This window comes from Macrotis lagotis, chromosome 3 (assembly GCF_037893015.1).
Source record: "Macrotis lagotis isolate mMagLag1 chromosome 3, bilby.v1.9.chrom.fasta, whole genome shotgun sequence".
Taxonomy (NCBI): domain Eukaryota; kingdom Metazoa; phylum Chordata; class Mammalia; order Peramelemorphia; family Peramelidae; genus Macrotis; species Macrotis lagotis.
Genome location: NC_133660.1, coordinates 272,189,480 through 272,205,654, shown reverse-complemented (window position 1 = coordinate 272,205,654; position 16,175 = coordinate 272,189,480). Strand labels below are relative to the sequence as shown.

Here is a 16,175-nt window from a genome sequence, read left to right as displayed (position 1 = left end):
GTAAGAGAGAGAGAGAGAGAGAGATTGATTTATTTTGTGTGTGTGTTTGTGTGTGTGTGAAGATGAATGAAAGCCTGGGGCAGGGACAGTTTGCTGGAGCAGATTGGATGGCATGCGATCCAATTGCATGTGGTGAAGCTTGCCTTGGCAAGGAGACAGGCTGCCTCTTCATGTCTGAAAGAGATGAGAGAAGGAAAAGATAAAGCTCAGTGATTGACCTCCATTTTTTCACTGAACTATGAAAAAAAGTCCTTATCTGTAAGTAGGAGAGAGAGATGTCCTGAAACTTCTGGGAATTTATAAAAATGTTCAGAATAGCCACTGTGGTAAATGGAAGAGAATGAATCAATTAGTTATAAAAGGATTTCCTTATCCAGGAGAGATTATGTAAAATTTGTAATGAAAATTTGGGAACAGTTTTAAGTGTCTGAGACTGGATTTGAACTCAGGTACTCCTGACTCAAGGGCCAGTCTGTCCACTGTGCTACCTAGCCGCCCTACAATTTTGTGATGTTGTTTGACTCCGGTCAGTATGTGAACAAGGGTGAAAGGTGGGCATCTAGAGCTGCATTTGGGCTAACTATAGTCAGTGAAAGAACAAGGAGGGGCTAGGGATCCAAATGCCGAGAATAGCATAGAGTTGATCTGGTTCACTAAAGTTTCAATACAGAGATGAAAGAGTAACCATTACAAGAGTGATACCCTGGATAAAATTGAGGGGGTGGAGTGTAATGGTTTCATTGAGAATGAAGAAAGTGTGAGTGGAGGGGAACACAAGAACCAGGTGCAGGGGGCCAGGAACAACTGAGAGGGGAATGATGGTTAGAAGGGAGGCCTGTCCTCTGATGATCTTGGCAGTGTTGAGAGGACAGACTTTACCAGAAGATGGTGGGTGGGGAGAAGAGGTCCTTGGATGAGACTGTAGCAGAGGCTTGGAAAAGGGGTGGTACGGTTTTATGGCATTGCAGAAAAAGGTCCATGTTCCCAGCTAAACTTGCTTCTGCTTTTCTCTACATACAGTTTTACTTTTTAGTTTTTTGCAAGGCAATGGGGTTAAGTGGCTTGCCCAAGGCCACATGGCTAGGTAATTATTAAGTGTCTGAGGCGGGATTTGAACTCGGGTACTCCTGACTCCAGGGCTGGTGCTCTATCCACTGCGCCACCTAGCCGCCCCAGTTTTACTTTTTCACTGACATTCTTTTCTTTCTTTGCTTCTCCTACGTGCCTCCCTCTCTCCCTTGCAAAACCCTTTTTAGAGACTAAAAAAATGCCATTCATGCATAAAGTTTGGTTCTACAACCTCAAGTTCTTAAATATCTTTGTCCCTTTAAGATTTAATAATTTGTCACTTTTCTCTGACATATTTCAACTGTATCAAGTTGGGAAGGATATAGTCACAATACACTCTTGTATTATATTTAAGCAGGGAAATAAAGATTATTTAGGAGTGTATCATTGAAAAGGGGAGACTCACCTTTTCAAAGAACAAGTAAGTTCCCATTCTTCCTGCTTCTGAGCATTGGATAGTGAAGTTCATTGTTCAACTAATCACTCTTAAGGCCCTTTTTTCATAAAGCAAGATGATAGAAGTTAGGACTCCAGTGCCCAAAGCTTTTTTTTTTAACCATGTACAGAATTAAATAAAAGTTTTAAACTCCTAACAAATGAGTCTTAGGGAAGATTAATTAGAGTTCAAAGTCTAGGCCAGGATTGCAGATACGTGAGGAGATTTGGGGGGGGTATGTAAAATAATGGTTCAATGTCTCAGGACTACCTTCTACAATGTGGGTTTCTGTAGATGTAGTCAAATAACAAGGATTGAAAGGGAGAAATTGCCCCAAACTCTCATTTAGAGAATTGACTCAGCTAGCTAACAGCAAGTGTTCCTGTCTGGTGCCTGGCAAAATTTTAAAATGTGGAATTAGGAACCTGACTTTTTTTTAAAGAAATGTTTTATTTATTTCAAGTTTTACAATTTTTTTCCCCCAATCTTGCTTCCCTCCCCCCACAGAAGGCAGTTTGTTAGTCTGTACGTCATTCCCATAGTATACATTGATCTAAGTTGAATGTGATGAGAGAGAAATCTTATCCTTAAGGAAGAAACATATAGTATGAGATATTGCATAATTACATAATAAGACAACATTTTCTTTTTAAAATAAAGGTAATAGACTTTGATCTTTGTTCAAACTGCACAATTCTTTCTCAGGATACAGATGGCATTCTCCATAGCACATAACCCAAAATTGTGCCTGATTGTTGCCCTGTTGGTATGAGCAAGTCCATCAAGGTTGATTATCACCCCCATGTTGCTGTTAGGGTGTACAATGTTCTTCTGGATCTGCTCATCTTGTTTGCATCTCTCTAATTAGTGATTTAGAACAAGAAACCTGACTGTTGATTGTCAATATGCATTTATTTTATGACTTGCTTACAATATACCAAACACCTGTAAACAGAATTGAAGAGCATATAGAACCAGGTCGCTGCATACTGACTTTCTGTTATTGACAGGGTACTGGTACAATTGGGAAATACTGTCAGGAGCTTACCCAGATCTCAGAAAAACTTGACACAGAGTCTTTAATTAAAAGATGTCAAAATAGGGGCTATTTAATAGCTAGATGATTGAATGAGGAAACTCAAAGAGGTAGTGGGTAAAATGTCAGCTTGTCACAAGGTCTCAAATGAAGTACCCCCAAATAATGTGGACTTAATTCTGTGCTATTTAATGTTTTTGTGAGTTGCTTTTAGAAAAAGGGATGAATGACTTGCTTTCCAAATCTGTACATGAAAGAACTGATGAAGTTACCTAACACTTTTAAGATCAAAAATTCATTATGTTTTTGGATTATATATAACATTGAGTCAAATCTAATTTCATGAGATTGAATAGGATAAATGTAAAGTCTTAGATTTGTTCAGAAACTTTGTTTCATAATTGCAAAGTGGGGAGGGGGAACACATGGGAAGAGCAGTTTGAAAAAGATCTAGAAGTTTTAGTGGACGTAGACTCTCTGGGTCAGCTGTGTGATGTGGTAAAAAAAAAGGTAATGATATTTTTAGGTTGCATTACACAGCTTCCAGAAATAAGGAAGTGACCATTTTGTGGCGTTCTATCTTAGACCAAATATGGAGTGTTAAGTTTGCTTGAATGTCATTGATTAAAAAAAAAAGAATACAGTTACTGCAAACTAAGTGGACCATTCTGTAGACCTCTATGTAAAAAGTGTCTTATGTAATGCAAATTTGCCTGGGGACATTGGGGAGGGAAGCAGGCAGGTGGGGGGGTGGCTCTGTGCCTGTGGAGGAAGTGGGACCAGCACACAGTTCAAGGACAAGTGAGGGCTGTGGGCTGTGAACAGAAAATTGAGAGCAGGAGGAGGAGCACTTGAGGGCGGAAGCCAGCTACATGGAATCCTGGCCGGAACTAAGAGAAAGAACATAAGGAGCAGACATATGGAGGCCAGGCACAAACAAGAGAGGACAGGCAACATATGGGGGATAGGGACAGGGAATGTGGTACCTGAGTAGACAGATACACAGGGCTGGACAGGTGGGCAGGTCCTCTTGGTGCCAGAGGTCTCAAGTCAAGTTTCTGATCCAGTGGTCCTTCTGGGCTTCCTTTCTTCTGTTTTTGAATTGGAGGGAGGTTTTTTTGGTTTGTTGTTGGTTTTTTAAGGATGTATTGGTTTGGTTTAGTTCGGTTTTGATGGAGGCACGGGAGGCTGTAGAGTGATGAGCTGGAGGAGCAGGAGCAGAGAGAGAAAAAATAGTACTGTTCATAAAAGTTACCATAACTGGATTTTTTCAGAATGCAGATTTCTTTTAGTATTCTTGATGTAATGTTAACTTTATATAATGTAAATTTGCTTAAAATGAGAACTGTCTGTATCCAGAAGAAAGTCTAAAGGTCTTACCATATGATTAAAAAGAGTGAGGGCTATTTACCTGAAGCAATCTTAGAGGTGTGCATCTCTTTACTTGGGGTATTAGACTGAATCTGTTTGGCTTAAGGGCCATGACTTTACAAGATCAGAGGTAAATTAAGATTTGATGTGTCACAAAGAGTCTCCTAACAGAGCTTTTTAAAAGTGGAATCAGCTTCCTGTGGAGGTGATTAATTTATTCCTCATGAAAATTCAAACCAAGGATAGGTGGTATTGTGGGAGAAGGGATCTTATTGAATAGATGGGACTTAATAGACCTCTGAGGTTTCTTCCAATTCTGATATGGTGAAATATTAAGTCCTTTGGATGACTACTAAATTAGCAGGTTGGGGAAAATCTTTGTATTGCACAATGTCTTTGAAAATCTGCAGAACATCTGTAACTTGAGCTCTTCATCAATTAATATGCTAAATGTTTTGTAGATGGCCTTAGACTGAAAAAAAGGTAATTGCCTGGAAAGTTTTTAGTAACTGGAGAATAATGCTAACCAATGAAATGATAGATATTAAAGTTCATGGAATTGAGAGACAACGTAGGAGCATTAGAACAAATTTGTTTTAAGTAATAAATCTTGAAGTTAAAAGAAAACAAGACAGAGGAGAGAAGATTGGAAGAGCAAAAAAATTTTTTTTTAATTTTGTTTAATATTAGAAAGATTTTAAAGTGTAGTTAAAGACTGAGGGGAAAGAGCAAACCATCACAGATTAGTGAAGTTCATACAGGCTTGATGGTAGTAGGAAGTGATTTGGAATTTAATTGACCATAAGGGAAATTAAAAGAAAAAAGTCCTGAAAGATTGATTAAGAAGAAAGGCAAATAAAAGGTAAAAATATGAAGCATTTTATTGACCTGTAATTCTCTCAGGGTGATATGCATGAATCCTGGTGGAGTTTGATTTGGTGAAATGGCATTAGTTCAGAGCTAGTTTGAGTAGTATGTCAAAACTCAGTGGCAATATTGAATTTCAGGATAACTGAGAGATGGTAAAATTAATGCATCTGCCTAAAGTGATGGTAGAGAAGGACTTTGGATTTCAGAGGGAGTGCAGTATTTAAAGTTCACATCTAGTACATATACTTGAATTTTAGTGAAAAGTTGAGAATCAGAGGATCTGGCTGGAGTTCTAGCAGTGCTCCTCACTTCCTCTGTGGCATTGGATAGGCCTGTTCACCTTTCTTTCTCACCTTTAGTTTATGAGTGTGTGTAAGTTGAAGAAGTTTAACTAGATGACCTGAATTCCTCTTTTGCTCTAAATTGTGATAATTAGTTTTTGCATTTTTTTCTTCAAAACCTCACTTTCTTAGAGGGGCCCTGGACTCAGAATTGTTGGAATTATTTTTAATCTCTTTTATTAATATTTTACTTTTCCCTTCTGAACTTAGGTCTTAGGTCCAGGGCTTTAAAAGTCCTCCTTTATGAAAGTCAGTTTCTCTTGTTTTTGTGGTATTTTAATTCCATTAAGTACTTCGGAAGTTTGTTTAAAAGTGATCTTATTTTGGGTAGGCTTGTTCTTTGATTCTGCTGTGAAATTCTCATGCTAGGAGAATAGCATTATCATTTCCATGGTAACAGACAATGATGTCCTAAACACAGAATGGTGACTTCATTGTAGGATCCAACAGAAGGGGAAAGCCATGGTGGGAGGGAGAGCAAAAGAACAAATTGATTGGAGGCTAGCAAAAGAAAAGATCATGCTTATCAAGTAGACTTCTGGTTCCCTGTACAAGCATTGCTTGAGGTGGTTGGGGGGGTGGGGGGGAGTGGATCATGAGGGGCAAGAGCACTTCAGTCTTCTTGGTAACTTTTAATTCCATTATTCCAATTCCAAGTAGATGCTAACAACTCCTGATTGGTCTTTCTTTGTCTCTTAATGTAAGCTCCTTGAGAGCTGGCATTTCTTTGTTTATTCATTTGTTTATTTGTTTGAGTCTTTGTATGCTCAGCTTCTTGCAAGTGCATAGTAGGTGATTAATAAATACTTGTTTGGTTGATAGGCTTAACTCTTGGAGATATAAGCTCAATATAAGCAAGAGGGGCCTTTCTGGTTCCTTATCTCCCTATTTACCCTAGATAAAAAATTTCTTCCTAGTCTCTGGAGTATAAAAGTGTATACTGAAGGTGCTAGAATATAATTAATGGAGTACTCTGATGCTAGGGTTGTTAGAAGAAAAGTCTTCTAGGTAAGTGTGACTGGACCATGTAATAGAAGCTTCTCTTTATCTCACACAGCTCAAAGAAAATGAATGGAACACTGGATCACCCGGACCAACCTGACCTTGATGCCATCAAGATGTTTGTGGGTCAGGTTCCTAGGAGCTGGTCTGAAAAAGATCTGAGGGAGCTATTTGAACAGTATGGTGCTGTCTATGAAATCAATGTCCTGAGGGATAGGAGCCAAAATCCTCCCCAGAGCAAAGGTGAGGACCTTGGGTCTTTCTCACTGATGAGAAAAGATTTACTTTTCCAGGCTAATTCCTGTCCCAGATGATCCTCTGATGATGGATCAGTCTATCCTGGATTCCTTCTGCATCAGGAAAGAAGACTGCCCTTTTAGCCAGACATGCGCTTTGGTTTCAGTGCTTTCCACTTAGGAAGTATTGATTTTATTTGTTGACTTGGGAAAAATTATAAAAGTCACTTGAGTCAGTGATGGGGGACGATAAGAATGAGGATAATGTCTGATACTCATTTCATAAAGGACTTCTTGTGTGCAAAGCACAGTGTTGGGCTTTGTGGGCCCACAGTAAGGTAGCCTGGCTTAGTGCTCAGTCCTCTACCTTGCAGACAGAGCCTCCACATTGATCATTGGTGGGATTCTGGGCTGGTCTTTATGTTGGCCTGAATCATACCTATAGTTACTAGAGAGGAAAGTTTACGTTTGATATCCTGAAAACCTAGCCAGTCACTGTAGATGCACAAGTGTGGACTAAGTGGCCTTGAAAGGTCTTCAGTTAGAATTTGAATGGCCATTTGTCAAGTATGTCAGAGGAGAGAGTCCTTTCGGGTAATATTTGAACTAGATGGCTACTGAGATCTCATCTGCCTCTATGTTTTGTGATTCTGAAAGTTATACCTTAGAACATGAACATTTCATTATCATTTTCATTATTAGTATTATTATATCCTGCTGTTACGACTTGCTGCTGCTGCTGCTGCCGCCATTTGAAAAGGACTCAGTCCATGTCTTCAAGGAGCTTAAGTCTAATAAGTGTGATATGATAAGAATACTAGGATCAGTTAAAATATAGTGAATGCATCAGAGAGTGGTTTTGAGAGGAAGAGTGATCATTTTTAGCTGGAAAAAACTGAGAAAAGCTTAAACTAGAAGGTGATTTCAAAGGAACCAAAGGAGTGAACTAAGTCAAGCAAGTTGAATCTATTGGGGAAGATCCCTTCCTTGCATGGGGTGTGGGAGAGGAATAGCCAGAGACTAAGGGAAATCCAAAAGGCAAAAAGGAAGAGAAGGAGTATTAAGTAAGCTTTGAAGTCACCCTCTGTAGGAATGCATGTTGGCAGAGTTGGTGTCTTACCCTGGGCACAGAGGAGAGCAGGGATATGAAGCTGATCACATAGGTACTTTAGGAATACTTTCATTCCCCAAATACTACATGAGAGCAAAGTACACTTTCAATACCTAGTGCATTGCTAAAGGATAAAAGATAAAGGAGAATGATATTTGACTTGTGCAAATTTTTGAATGAAACTACTAAAGAATCCTAATGATAGGTTCAATCTACTCTCTGAAGAAATATATATATATATATATATATATATATATATATATATATATATATATGTTTGTATATAAATATATATATAATGATATAAAAAATTCTAGCAGTCTCAACTTTATAAATTTCTTATTTAGATTTAAACTTAAAAACTTAAATGATCTTGTGAATTTTTTTTCTTCCATTTTGTATATAGAGGCAAGCAGTTCTCTTTGTAAGAGTAGTGACTGTACACTGTTTCTATCTGAAGTCAAGTTCCCTAAAAATTGCTTGCTTGCCTAAGAGTTGTCCTAATTGTTTAAGTTTGTGATTTCAGGGTGCTGTTTTGTTACGTTCTACACCCGGAAAGCTGCACTAGAAGCACAGAATGCTCTTCACAATATGAAGATCCTCCCAGGGGTAAGAAAAGAGTATCTGTTTTGTCAGGAAGACCTTGAAAAACTTTCCCAAGGAGTAGGAGTCCTGAGGCTTAGTACTGAAGAATCTTTTCCCCAAGAGTTCCTCAGCTATCTAGGAGAAATCAGTTAGCCTTGTGCATTTGCTTGGCTCTTTATCTGTTATCCTCTCTGTTAGTGCCTTAAGTTTGGGATAAAAATGGGGCTGGCATGGAAAATCAAAAAAAGTTCCCAAGATCCCAATGTATCCCAGAATATTAGTATTTTGTCCATTTAACACACAGACCATAGAGGCATAGTATGTGCAGCATGCTGTAATGCTAGATGATATAATGTATGCAATTGTATTCACCCAGGAGAGATTGAGAAATGATTTCTGTCCATAGTAGAGAATCCACATAGTCAGTGCCTGAGCCTAAGGTGGTAGTATTTTTTTTTTTCAGATGCATCATCCTATACAGATGAAACCTGCAGACAGTGAAAAAAACAATGGTAAATATATTGCTGATATTTCCCCTATTGTTTTTCTAGGCTTTATTTTTAATCAAAATATCTGAATTACAAAGATCCAGGTGAATTTAACGGAAAAGGAAGGATTATCTTAATTGGTCCCATATTCTAGCAATAAACATATAACAAATGAAAGAATTGGTACCAAGAAGACAATATTGAAGAACAGAATTAATTGAAATTTTCATCTTGATAATTATAGACCTTAGTGGTTGGGAGAGAAAAGGGAGATGACAAAGGAGTTGGGGGATGAATTTTAGCCAATAGAGAACAGGTGGGAAAAGGCAGGTGAACAACTAGACCCAGTGAAAGATGTCTGTCCTTGACCCTCAGTGAGTATGGACACCTTCACTTTTTTCTTCTTGTCTTTCAAAGTAATGTTTAGAAACCTTTTGTACTTTGGTCTCTTAGCAGTGGAAGACAGGAAGCTGTTTATTGGTATGATTTCCAAGAAGTGCAATGAAAACGATATCCGAGTCATGTTCTCTTCCTTCGGACAGATTGAAGAGTGCAGAATATTACGAGGTCCTGATGGTCTGAGCCGAGGTATGAAAACTCTTAGCTCTTAATGTCAGGTGTCTTTCTTTTAGCTGAGTTCCTAAAAATTAATGATTCCCAGACAGTGAGGACTTAATCTGTGGAGCAAGATTTGGGGGCACCTCTTGTTCTGCCACATATTTGCCTTTATGTTAAAGCTGATCTCCCTAGCCAGCTGTGTTGGAAGGTCCCTTGAGCATCCTCCATCGGCATGACCAGCCGCCACCTGGCTATTTAGCATTCAACTAACCCTCATTCTGGTTTTGTAAATGAGAGTTTTTGGACTCTTTGGAGACTAAGGATGTTCCTTCTTTCACCAGGATGTGCGTTTGTGACATTTACAACGCGAGCCATGGCCCAGACGGCCATCAAGGCAATGCATCAAGCACAGACTATGGAGGTAAAGACCCCTTTGGTAGAATATGGATTACTTGTCATTCATTGGGCCAGGAAAGTGACTGTGTAGTCCATGTGGGATTGTCAGAATCAAGCACGGGCACCTATGACTCTCCTTTGATGTTGGCTTCCTACCCCGTTTTCATGTCCTCACACTTAAAATACCCTGACGTTTGCATTTGACCCTTATCACTGAGCCTTTAGCTCCTTCCCAGTACAGCTTTGGAATTTGAGAATAGACTAATTTTTTTTTTCTTGTTTATCTTTTAAGGGCTGCTCGTCTCCCATTGTGGTGAAGTTTGCAGACACCCAGAAGGACAAAGAACAGAAGCGCATGGCCCAGCAGCTGCAGCAGCAAATGCAGCAAATCAGTGCTGCATCCGTGTGGGGGAATCTCGCTGGGCTGAACACTCTGGGACCCCAGTACTTAGCAGTGAGTCTTCACGCCTGACTCTTGCCCATGGAGTAGGACTCCTGGGCACTTGATTCTGAAATAGATGCCAGTGAAGCAGCGCAGTAGTGGGCAGACGCTAAAATGGAGTCACCATGCATCTGGCTATTTTGTCTGTCTATGTGTTCATCCATCTGTCCTATAATTACACCTGAGGCTTCTATGACAAGCAGAAATCAAAGTTTTTAATTCTATTTATTGTCCCCTTTTTCCTTTCTTCCTTATTAAAGTGCTCTCATGGTGCTGCCTAGTCTTACATACTTTCCTTCTGGATGCAGTGATGTCCTCAAGGATTTCTTGAATTTTCTCCCTTGAGAGCAAGAAGCTGACATGATTATTATGGGAAATTTTTAGAGGCATCTTCTAAGGGCGTTCTATTGTATGGAAGTTGCATCTTTTGTTGCACTCTCCATCCATTTTCCTGTTCCAAGATTAACAGCATGAACAGACCCAAATCAAGCAATAGAAAGTGTCCCAGGAGACTCTTGGTGCCAGCCCTCCAGAGAGGCATAGCCAGTGGAGGGAAGGAGAAACATTGGCCACCTAAAATGGGCTGTTTCTAGAGTGCCCCTGGATGAATTAAAGCAGTGTATATGAAATACAATTCTGTCTTTTTTGCTATGGAAGAGCTGGAAGAGGGAACAGCTACCAGGGTTAGTTTCTTGAGTTCTCACAACTGAGGGAAATGAGTCAGGTGATGTTAGGCCTCTACGGCACTGTGACTGAGGCATGACAGCTGCTCATTGCTGTCCTAAGACTGTTTGGGATTCACATTTATTATGTGACCTAATATGCTTTTAGTAACAGGAAAATAGTAATTAGTTTGAGTGTGTGCTTGGACTAAAATGGCTCCATTAGACTTGTCACCATAGTATTCAGTCCTCATTCTGGTGAAAGCCCCTTCAGGGCTTGCATGATGCCTTGGAGAACTGGGGAAGAAATAGCACCTCTGGTTTCAGTATGGTGGGGGGCTGCTACTTCATTAATACAGGACTCTTGTGACTTAAGACTTAAGAATGTTTCTAGAAGATTTGGGCTCATTCAAACCTTAAGAAGCTGAGTCATCTTGGGCCAGTTTAACCATTAATCCTCAGCTTCATTTTAAAAATTTGGATAACACTCATTTCTAGGGTTGCTGGGAGGATCAAGTGATTTGGAAAAGTTCTATCTGGGTGAATTAATATTATCTTTGGGACCCCCACTTCTACTTTCGTTTTTGGGCCTTTTAGGCCATCCTTATCTACAGACTGGGTCTGTTATTATACTAAGGGTTGTGGGGTTTGAATTCGAATTGATCTCTAATGTTGAAGTTGCAACTAAAGCAGAGTGTAACAAATGCAAATAGAAGTTAGTGCACATACAGCTATAATAATGCATACAGAAATGAGGATTCTAGAGACACAAGTAAGTGATGCCATTACTAGCTCGATTTCATTAATGGCTTTCTGGAGAAAAAAAAATTTTGAGGCATGAAAATAAATTTGATCCCTAGGGAGCCACCCAGTGTGGGTTGGTTTGTATAGAAAAATTCTTGTGGTTGGGGAATAAGAGAAAACAGCCCAACTCACTTGAGGGTGATTGTAGGAAATATTCTTGAAGTGTCACAACTTAGAGTCAGAGGGTCGATCTGAGATACACAATAGTAAATATGTCCAGCCGTGCTGGCCATCATGAAGGCTGTAAGGCTGGGCAGCAGCAACAGAAGAGGGGTCTCTAGGGAAGAGAGCTTCTGCTTAGGCAGAGTTCAGGTGCCTGTGAAGCAACTAGATGAAAATGATTTGGGTGACCCTGAGCACCTAAGGAAGAGAGCCTGAAACCAGGGACTTTAATTAGGAGGTGGTCTGCCCCTCAAAGGTGGGATATCTCTCCTTTTCTGGGGCTGTCCTTTGACTGTGCTGCTCTCCAGTTGTCTCCCTGTTGTTTTGGAGCCTTGTTGGAGTTTTTAGCTGGGCTATGTTGTCTTGTGCTGTGCTGCAGGGCTGGGCTGTCCCGGGGTTTCTACGTTCCCCCCCCTTGGGGCCTGGGCCTGTGTGCTCGCTTTGCTGTGCTATAGAGTTCTCCCAGACGCGGAACCAGCCCTCACTCTCACTCTTGTTTTGTTTTTTGGTGTAATGTCTAGCTTTATTTGCAGCTCCTTCAACAGACTGCCTCTTCTGGGAACCTCAACACCCTGGGCAGCCTCCACCCAATGGGAGGTAAGTGGTTCTTTTCATTTACTTACACCACATCATTCGACCAGGCTAATAGTGATTAAGCTGAACCCTTTGTAGCATCAGACCCTCACCTTAAAGGGAACTCATCTTAGAATTTCATGTTCTTGGGTTTTTTTTCCCCCATATTGTACTAGAATAGATTTTAGATTAGAATTAGGATACATGGAGTAACTGCACTGATTTCAAATCTCCACTAAAGTGTGCTCACTCCATGTATTTTAAGACTGAAATGAATCTATCTAGATGAAGAAATAAATTCAGATTGTAGTGATTCTTTTTCTAGTACTTCATGACCAGAACTGCTTTCATGGAGATTATTGTGTTTCCTTCTCAAAGAGGACCATGACATCAGGAAGGTGGTGATGCTGTGACTTACAAATGAATTGGATTTAAGTGACTGAAGGTTGTTCAGAGTTATCAACCTCATTTTCTCCTCTGGAACTATCTGGGTCCAATAACCAGATGTAGATCAGGATGACTAGATATGGTCCCCCGTGCCATGGGAAACCTTGGGACTTCTTAAGCTAAAGTGTTTAAAAGGTCTCAGTTTGACTGAGGCAATGCTCATTCAGTGGTCAAAGCTAGGAAAGAAATGAGGCAAAGAATGGCCACTTTGATCTAGTAAAAAAAATCACTAATATCAAGGAAGGGGAAGACCCAACCCTCAAGTTTTCTGGCCAAAAAAGAAATAATTGCCCAAAATTTACATTCACTCTGAGCCAATCTAAGGATGACCACATGGGGCTTGACCTGAGACCAGTTGTTGATCAATTTATGAACCAGAGTGGATTGGGTTTAAGGCATGTTTTTTAAAAAAGAAGGCAGTATATCCAGCCATCTTCCTCTTGCGCATAGAGGAAGATTAATTCTGTGGTCACGGAGGAGCCTTTTCATTTTTTGTGGCTGGGATAGGATAGTATAGGTCATCTTTATCTTGTATATAAGTTATAATTTAAACTAATTTAACCTTGAAATTTTTAGGTCCATAAGAAATGTACCTTTTAAAAAAAATCAGGTAAACAAATGTCTTCATCATTACCTGAAGTAATTTCATCAAAGGAAAGCATAGCCCCTGGCACATCCCAACCCTGTTCCATCTAGTGGGGAACACATCAGACAAGTGCTTTAGGGAGATGTCATGGCAGATAAATATTCATTTTCTTTATTTCATGAAATAATAGTCAAAAATAATTTCTTCTGCCAAGTGATCCATGTCATCTTCAGTTTGAAGGGACCTCAGTGACCATCCATATTCCTACCTATAACTGTAAATCTATCTGATTCATGGCTGTCCAGTCTTTGCTTGTTGGCTACCTCTTAGGCAAGGGAGCTGCTGCCTCCTCAGAGATCTTCCCACTTTAAAATCTCTTATGATTGGGCACTTTTTCCTAACATCACAACTAAAATGGCCTCCTTATTGTCTCCACCCTATTTTGCAGATTTTGCCCTTTGAAACCAGGCAGAAGAAATCTGCTCTACCTTACTCATGACAGTTCTTAAGTAGTTGAAGAAAGCTATCTGACTTTTGTTTTTTCCAAGTTAAAAATCGCCAGTTCATTTTGAGCCAAAGAATTACATGCTTGTTCATTTTTGCTTCTTTTCTGTTATTCTACTATGTCACCTCTTATTTATCTACCCAAATCAGATTTTTCCTTTGGAATGGTCCCGTCAGATTTCTGTTTTCCTAGGAGCCAAAATGTCAAGTGAGCAGGAAGATCTCTTCCCTCCTATCCTCCTCTTGTCCTCCTATATCTAAAAAACCTTCCAGCCTATGGAAGCAGAGATAGCTGTGGACACTAGGGATTGAGTCTGGCCCAGAGAATAGCTCAGGGAGAAATAAAGTTCCTGAATCTGCATTTGGGGGGGGGGGGGGCTAAACCTGTATAGGGTACAGGGAGAGGAGGGCTCTGTGTGCTAAGCAAGGAACAGCCTCAGGTCTGAACTCCAGCCCTGTTTGAGCTGAACCTAAAAATAGAACGAAATCCCAGCCCAAATGGAAATGTGAAAAGCTTTTCAGCCAGCTCGGGGGCGGGGGGGGGGGGGGGGGGGAGCCAAGCAACGATTGGTTGGAGCTCCGAACCTTAGTACAGAGACACAGTGATCAGATTTTGGGAACACTGAAAGCTTCACGATCCCCAGCCTTGTGATCCTGGAATGAGTCTGGTATGATCATAAAGTCTGAAGTCAAGAAGGAGCAAACAGAATCTGGCCATTGAGAGAGGCAACTATGCTGAGAGGAACCACTGAAGAAACCCAGAAGAAGAGAAGGACTCCAGAACATCTCCTAGCAAATACTGGAGGAAAATACATCTTGGGGACAGATGCAACCGGAATTCTCAGAAAAAATTTGAAAATATTCTTTTTTTTTTTTTTTTTTTTTTTTAAGGTTTTTGCAAGGCAAATGGGGTTAAGTAGCTTGCCCAAGGCCACACAGCTAGGTCATTATGAAGTGTCTGAGACCGGATTTGAACCCAGGTACTCCTGACTCCAGGACCGGTGCTTTATCCACTGCGCCACCTAGCCGCCCCAAAATATTCTTATCAAAGTAATGAAAGCTAGGAGAATGTGAAAGGGGAATCACTCCCTGAATATTAACATGGGTCAAAGACAGCCTTAATGCTGATACTAAGAGAGACTAATTCAAGAAAGAGGGCAAAGTGCTAAGAAGAGGAAAAAAAAGACTTAAAGAAAAAAAGGTGAGGAAAGAGGAAACCTACTCTGTGCCAGATACTATGCTGAGAACTTTTTACAAATTGCTCATCCTCACCACAACCTTTTGAGGGTTGCATACAATCCTGATGAAAAGACCAGAAGTGCATAGAAACACATGAGTTAAATAAACACAAACAATCATGAGGGATTAAACATTTACTCAAGGATAAATTGCTTACGTTCTAATAAGGGGAGCTCTCTTGTGTCAGGAATCATAGACAAAGTTCAGTTGGACAGAACATCTTGATAATCATAATAAAAGAGTGGAAAGATAGGGAAGTATGGGGGGTAAAAGGGAGAGAGCAGGTGATGGAAACTCCTCTCACTTGATTGGGATGTGCAAATAGATGTCTGTATGAAGAAAGAGGGGAGTTGAAGGGGACTGACTGACACGTGAAATGACCACTCCCATCTAAACAGGCCAAAGGTGGCAAAAAACAGTTGGTTACAAAAATTTCTCAATAGGAAAACGGGGGAAAGGGTAGAAGGGAGAAGAAAGGGAGTATTAAGAAGGAGTGCAAATTAAGTGGAGCACTAGTCCTTAGCCAAAGACAATCTTTAAGAGTGTACAAAAATATTTATAGCAACCCTTTTTTGCACTGGCAAAGAATTAGAAGCCCACCAATTAAGGAATGACTGAACAAGTTATGACATACACCTGTGCTGAGATGTAATTGTGCTTTAAGCAAAAACTTGTATGAACTTGTACAGAGTAAAGTGGACAGAACCAGAAGAACTGATTATATGGTGCCAACAATACTATAAAGGTTTGGGTACTCTTGGCTAGCCTAAAGACTGCTCATGATTCCCAGGGACCCAATGATGAAACCTTCTACACACCCCTCCATAGAGGGCAGAATTGATGTGACTTAAGTGGAATTTTTTCTATACTTGATTATGGTGGACTTTTCTTTCTCAATGAGGGGGGTGGCAGAAGAGGGAGAGAAAGATGGGTTTTGACTGTTTAAAAAATAAAAATAAAATTTAATTTTTAAATGCTTTCTTGTTGGGATTTTGACCATGATTCTTTTCAGTTTGTGTTAATCCTTTGTATGTGCTATATGTGGTCTCACACGTAACTTTGCCAGCTGCAGTTTTCTAACTCTTCTTGTGTTTTCAAGTTTTAGTCCAAACAACATGGCTCCACACTCCCCTCTCTCCCTCCTCCTCCCGTCGTTGCCCTGACCTGGTTGGAGTCTCGCTCAGATAGTTTCTTCTGTTTTGCCTCCTTGATCAGATAAGAGTTGAAGTTCAGGGGCAGCTAGGTGGCGTAGTGGATA

At 40.2% G+C, this 16,175-nt stretch overlaps 1 protein-coding gene across 11 annotated transcripts in view; it reads left to right on the top strand.

Annotated features, from left to right (window-relative positions):
• CELF1 (CUGBP Elav-like family member 1) overlaps positions 1-16,175 on the top strand; it is a 116,433-nt gene that overhangs the window by 79,743 nt on the left and 20,515 nt on the right. For 6 of the 11 annotated variants that reach the window (XM_074230627.1, XM_074230632.1, XM_074230633.1 and 3 more), the window contains 7 exons: positions 6,180-6,367; positions 7,998-8,080; positions 8,520-8,568; positions 8,998-9,132; positions 9,444-9,523; positions 9,791-9,952; positions 12,090-12,165. In XM_074230627.1, the coding sequence (XP_074086728.1) occupies positions 6,180-6,367; positions 7,998-8,080; positions 8,520-8,568; positions 8,998-9,132; positions 9,444-9,523; positions 9,791-9,952; positions 12,090-12,165 (773 nt within the window). Of the gene's footprint in view, positions 1-4,809; positions 5,748-6,179; positions 6,368-7,997; positions 8,081-8,519; positions 8,569-8,997; positions 9,133-9,443; positions 9,524-9,790; positions 9,953-12,089; positions 12,166-16,175 lie in introns of those variants that run through there. The other 5 variants (XM_074230629.1, XM_074230630.1, XM_074230631.1 and 2 more) reach the window with 4 other exon arrangements.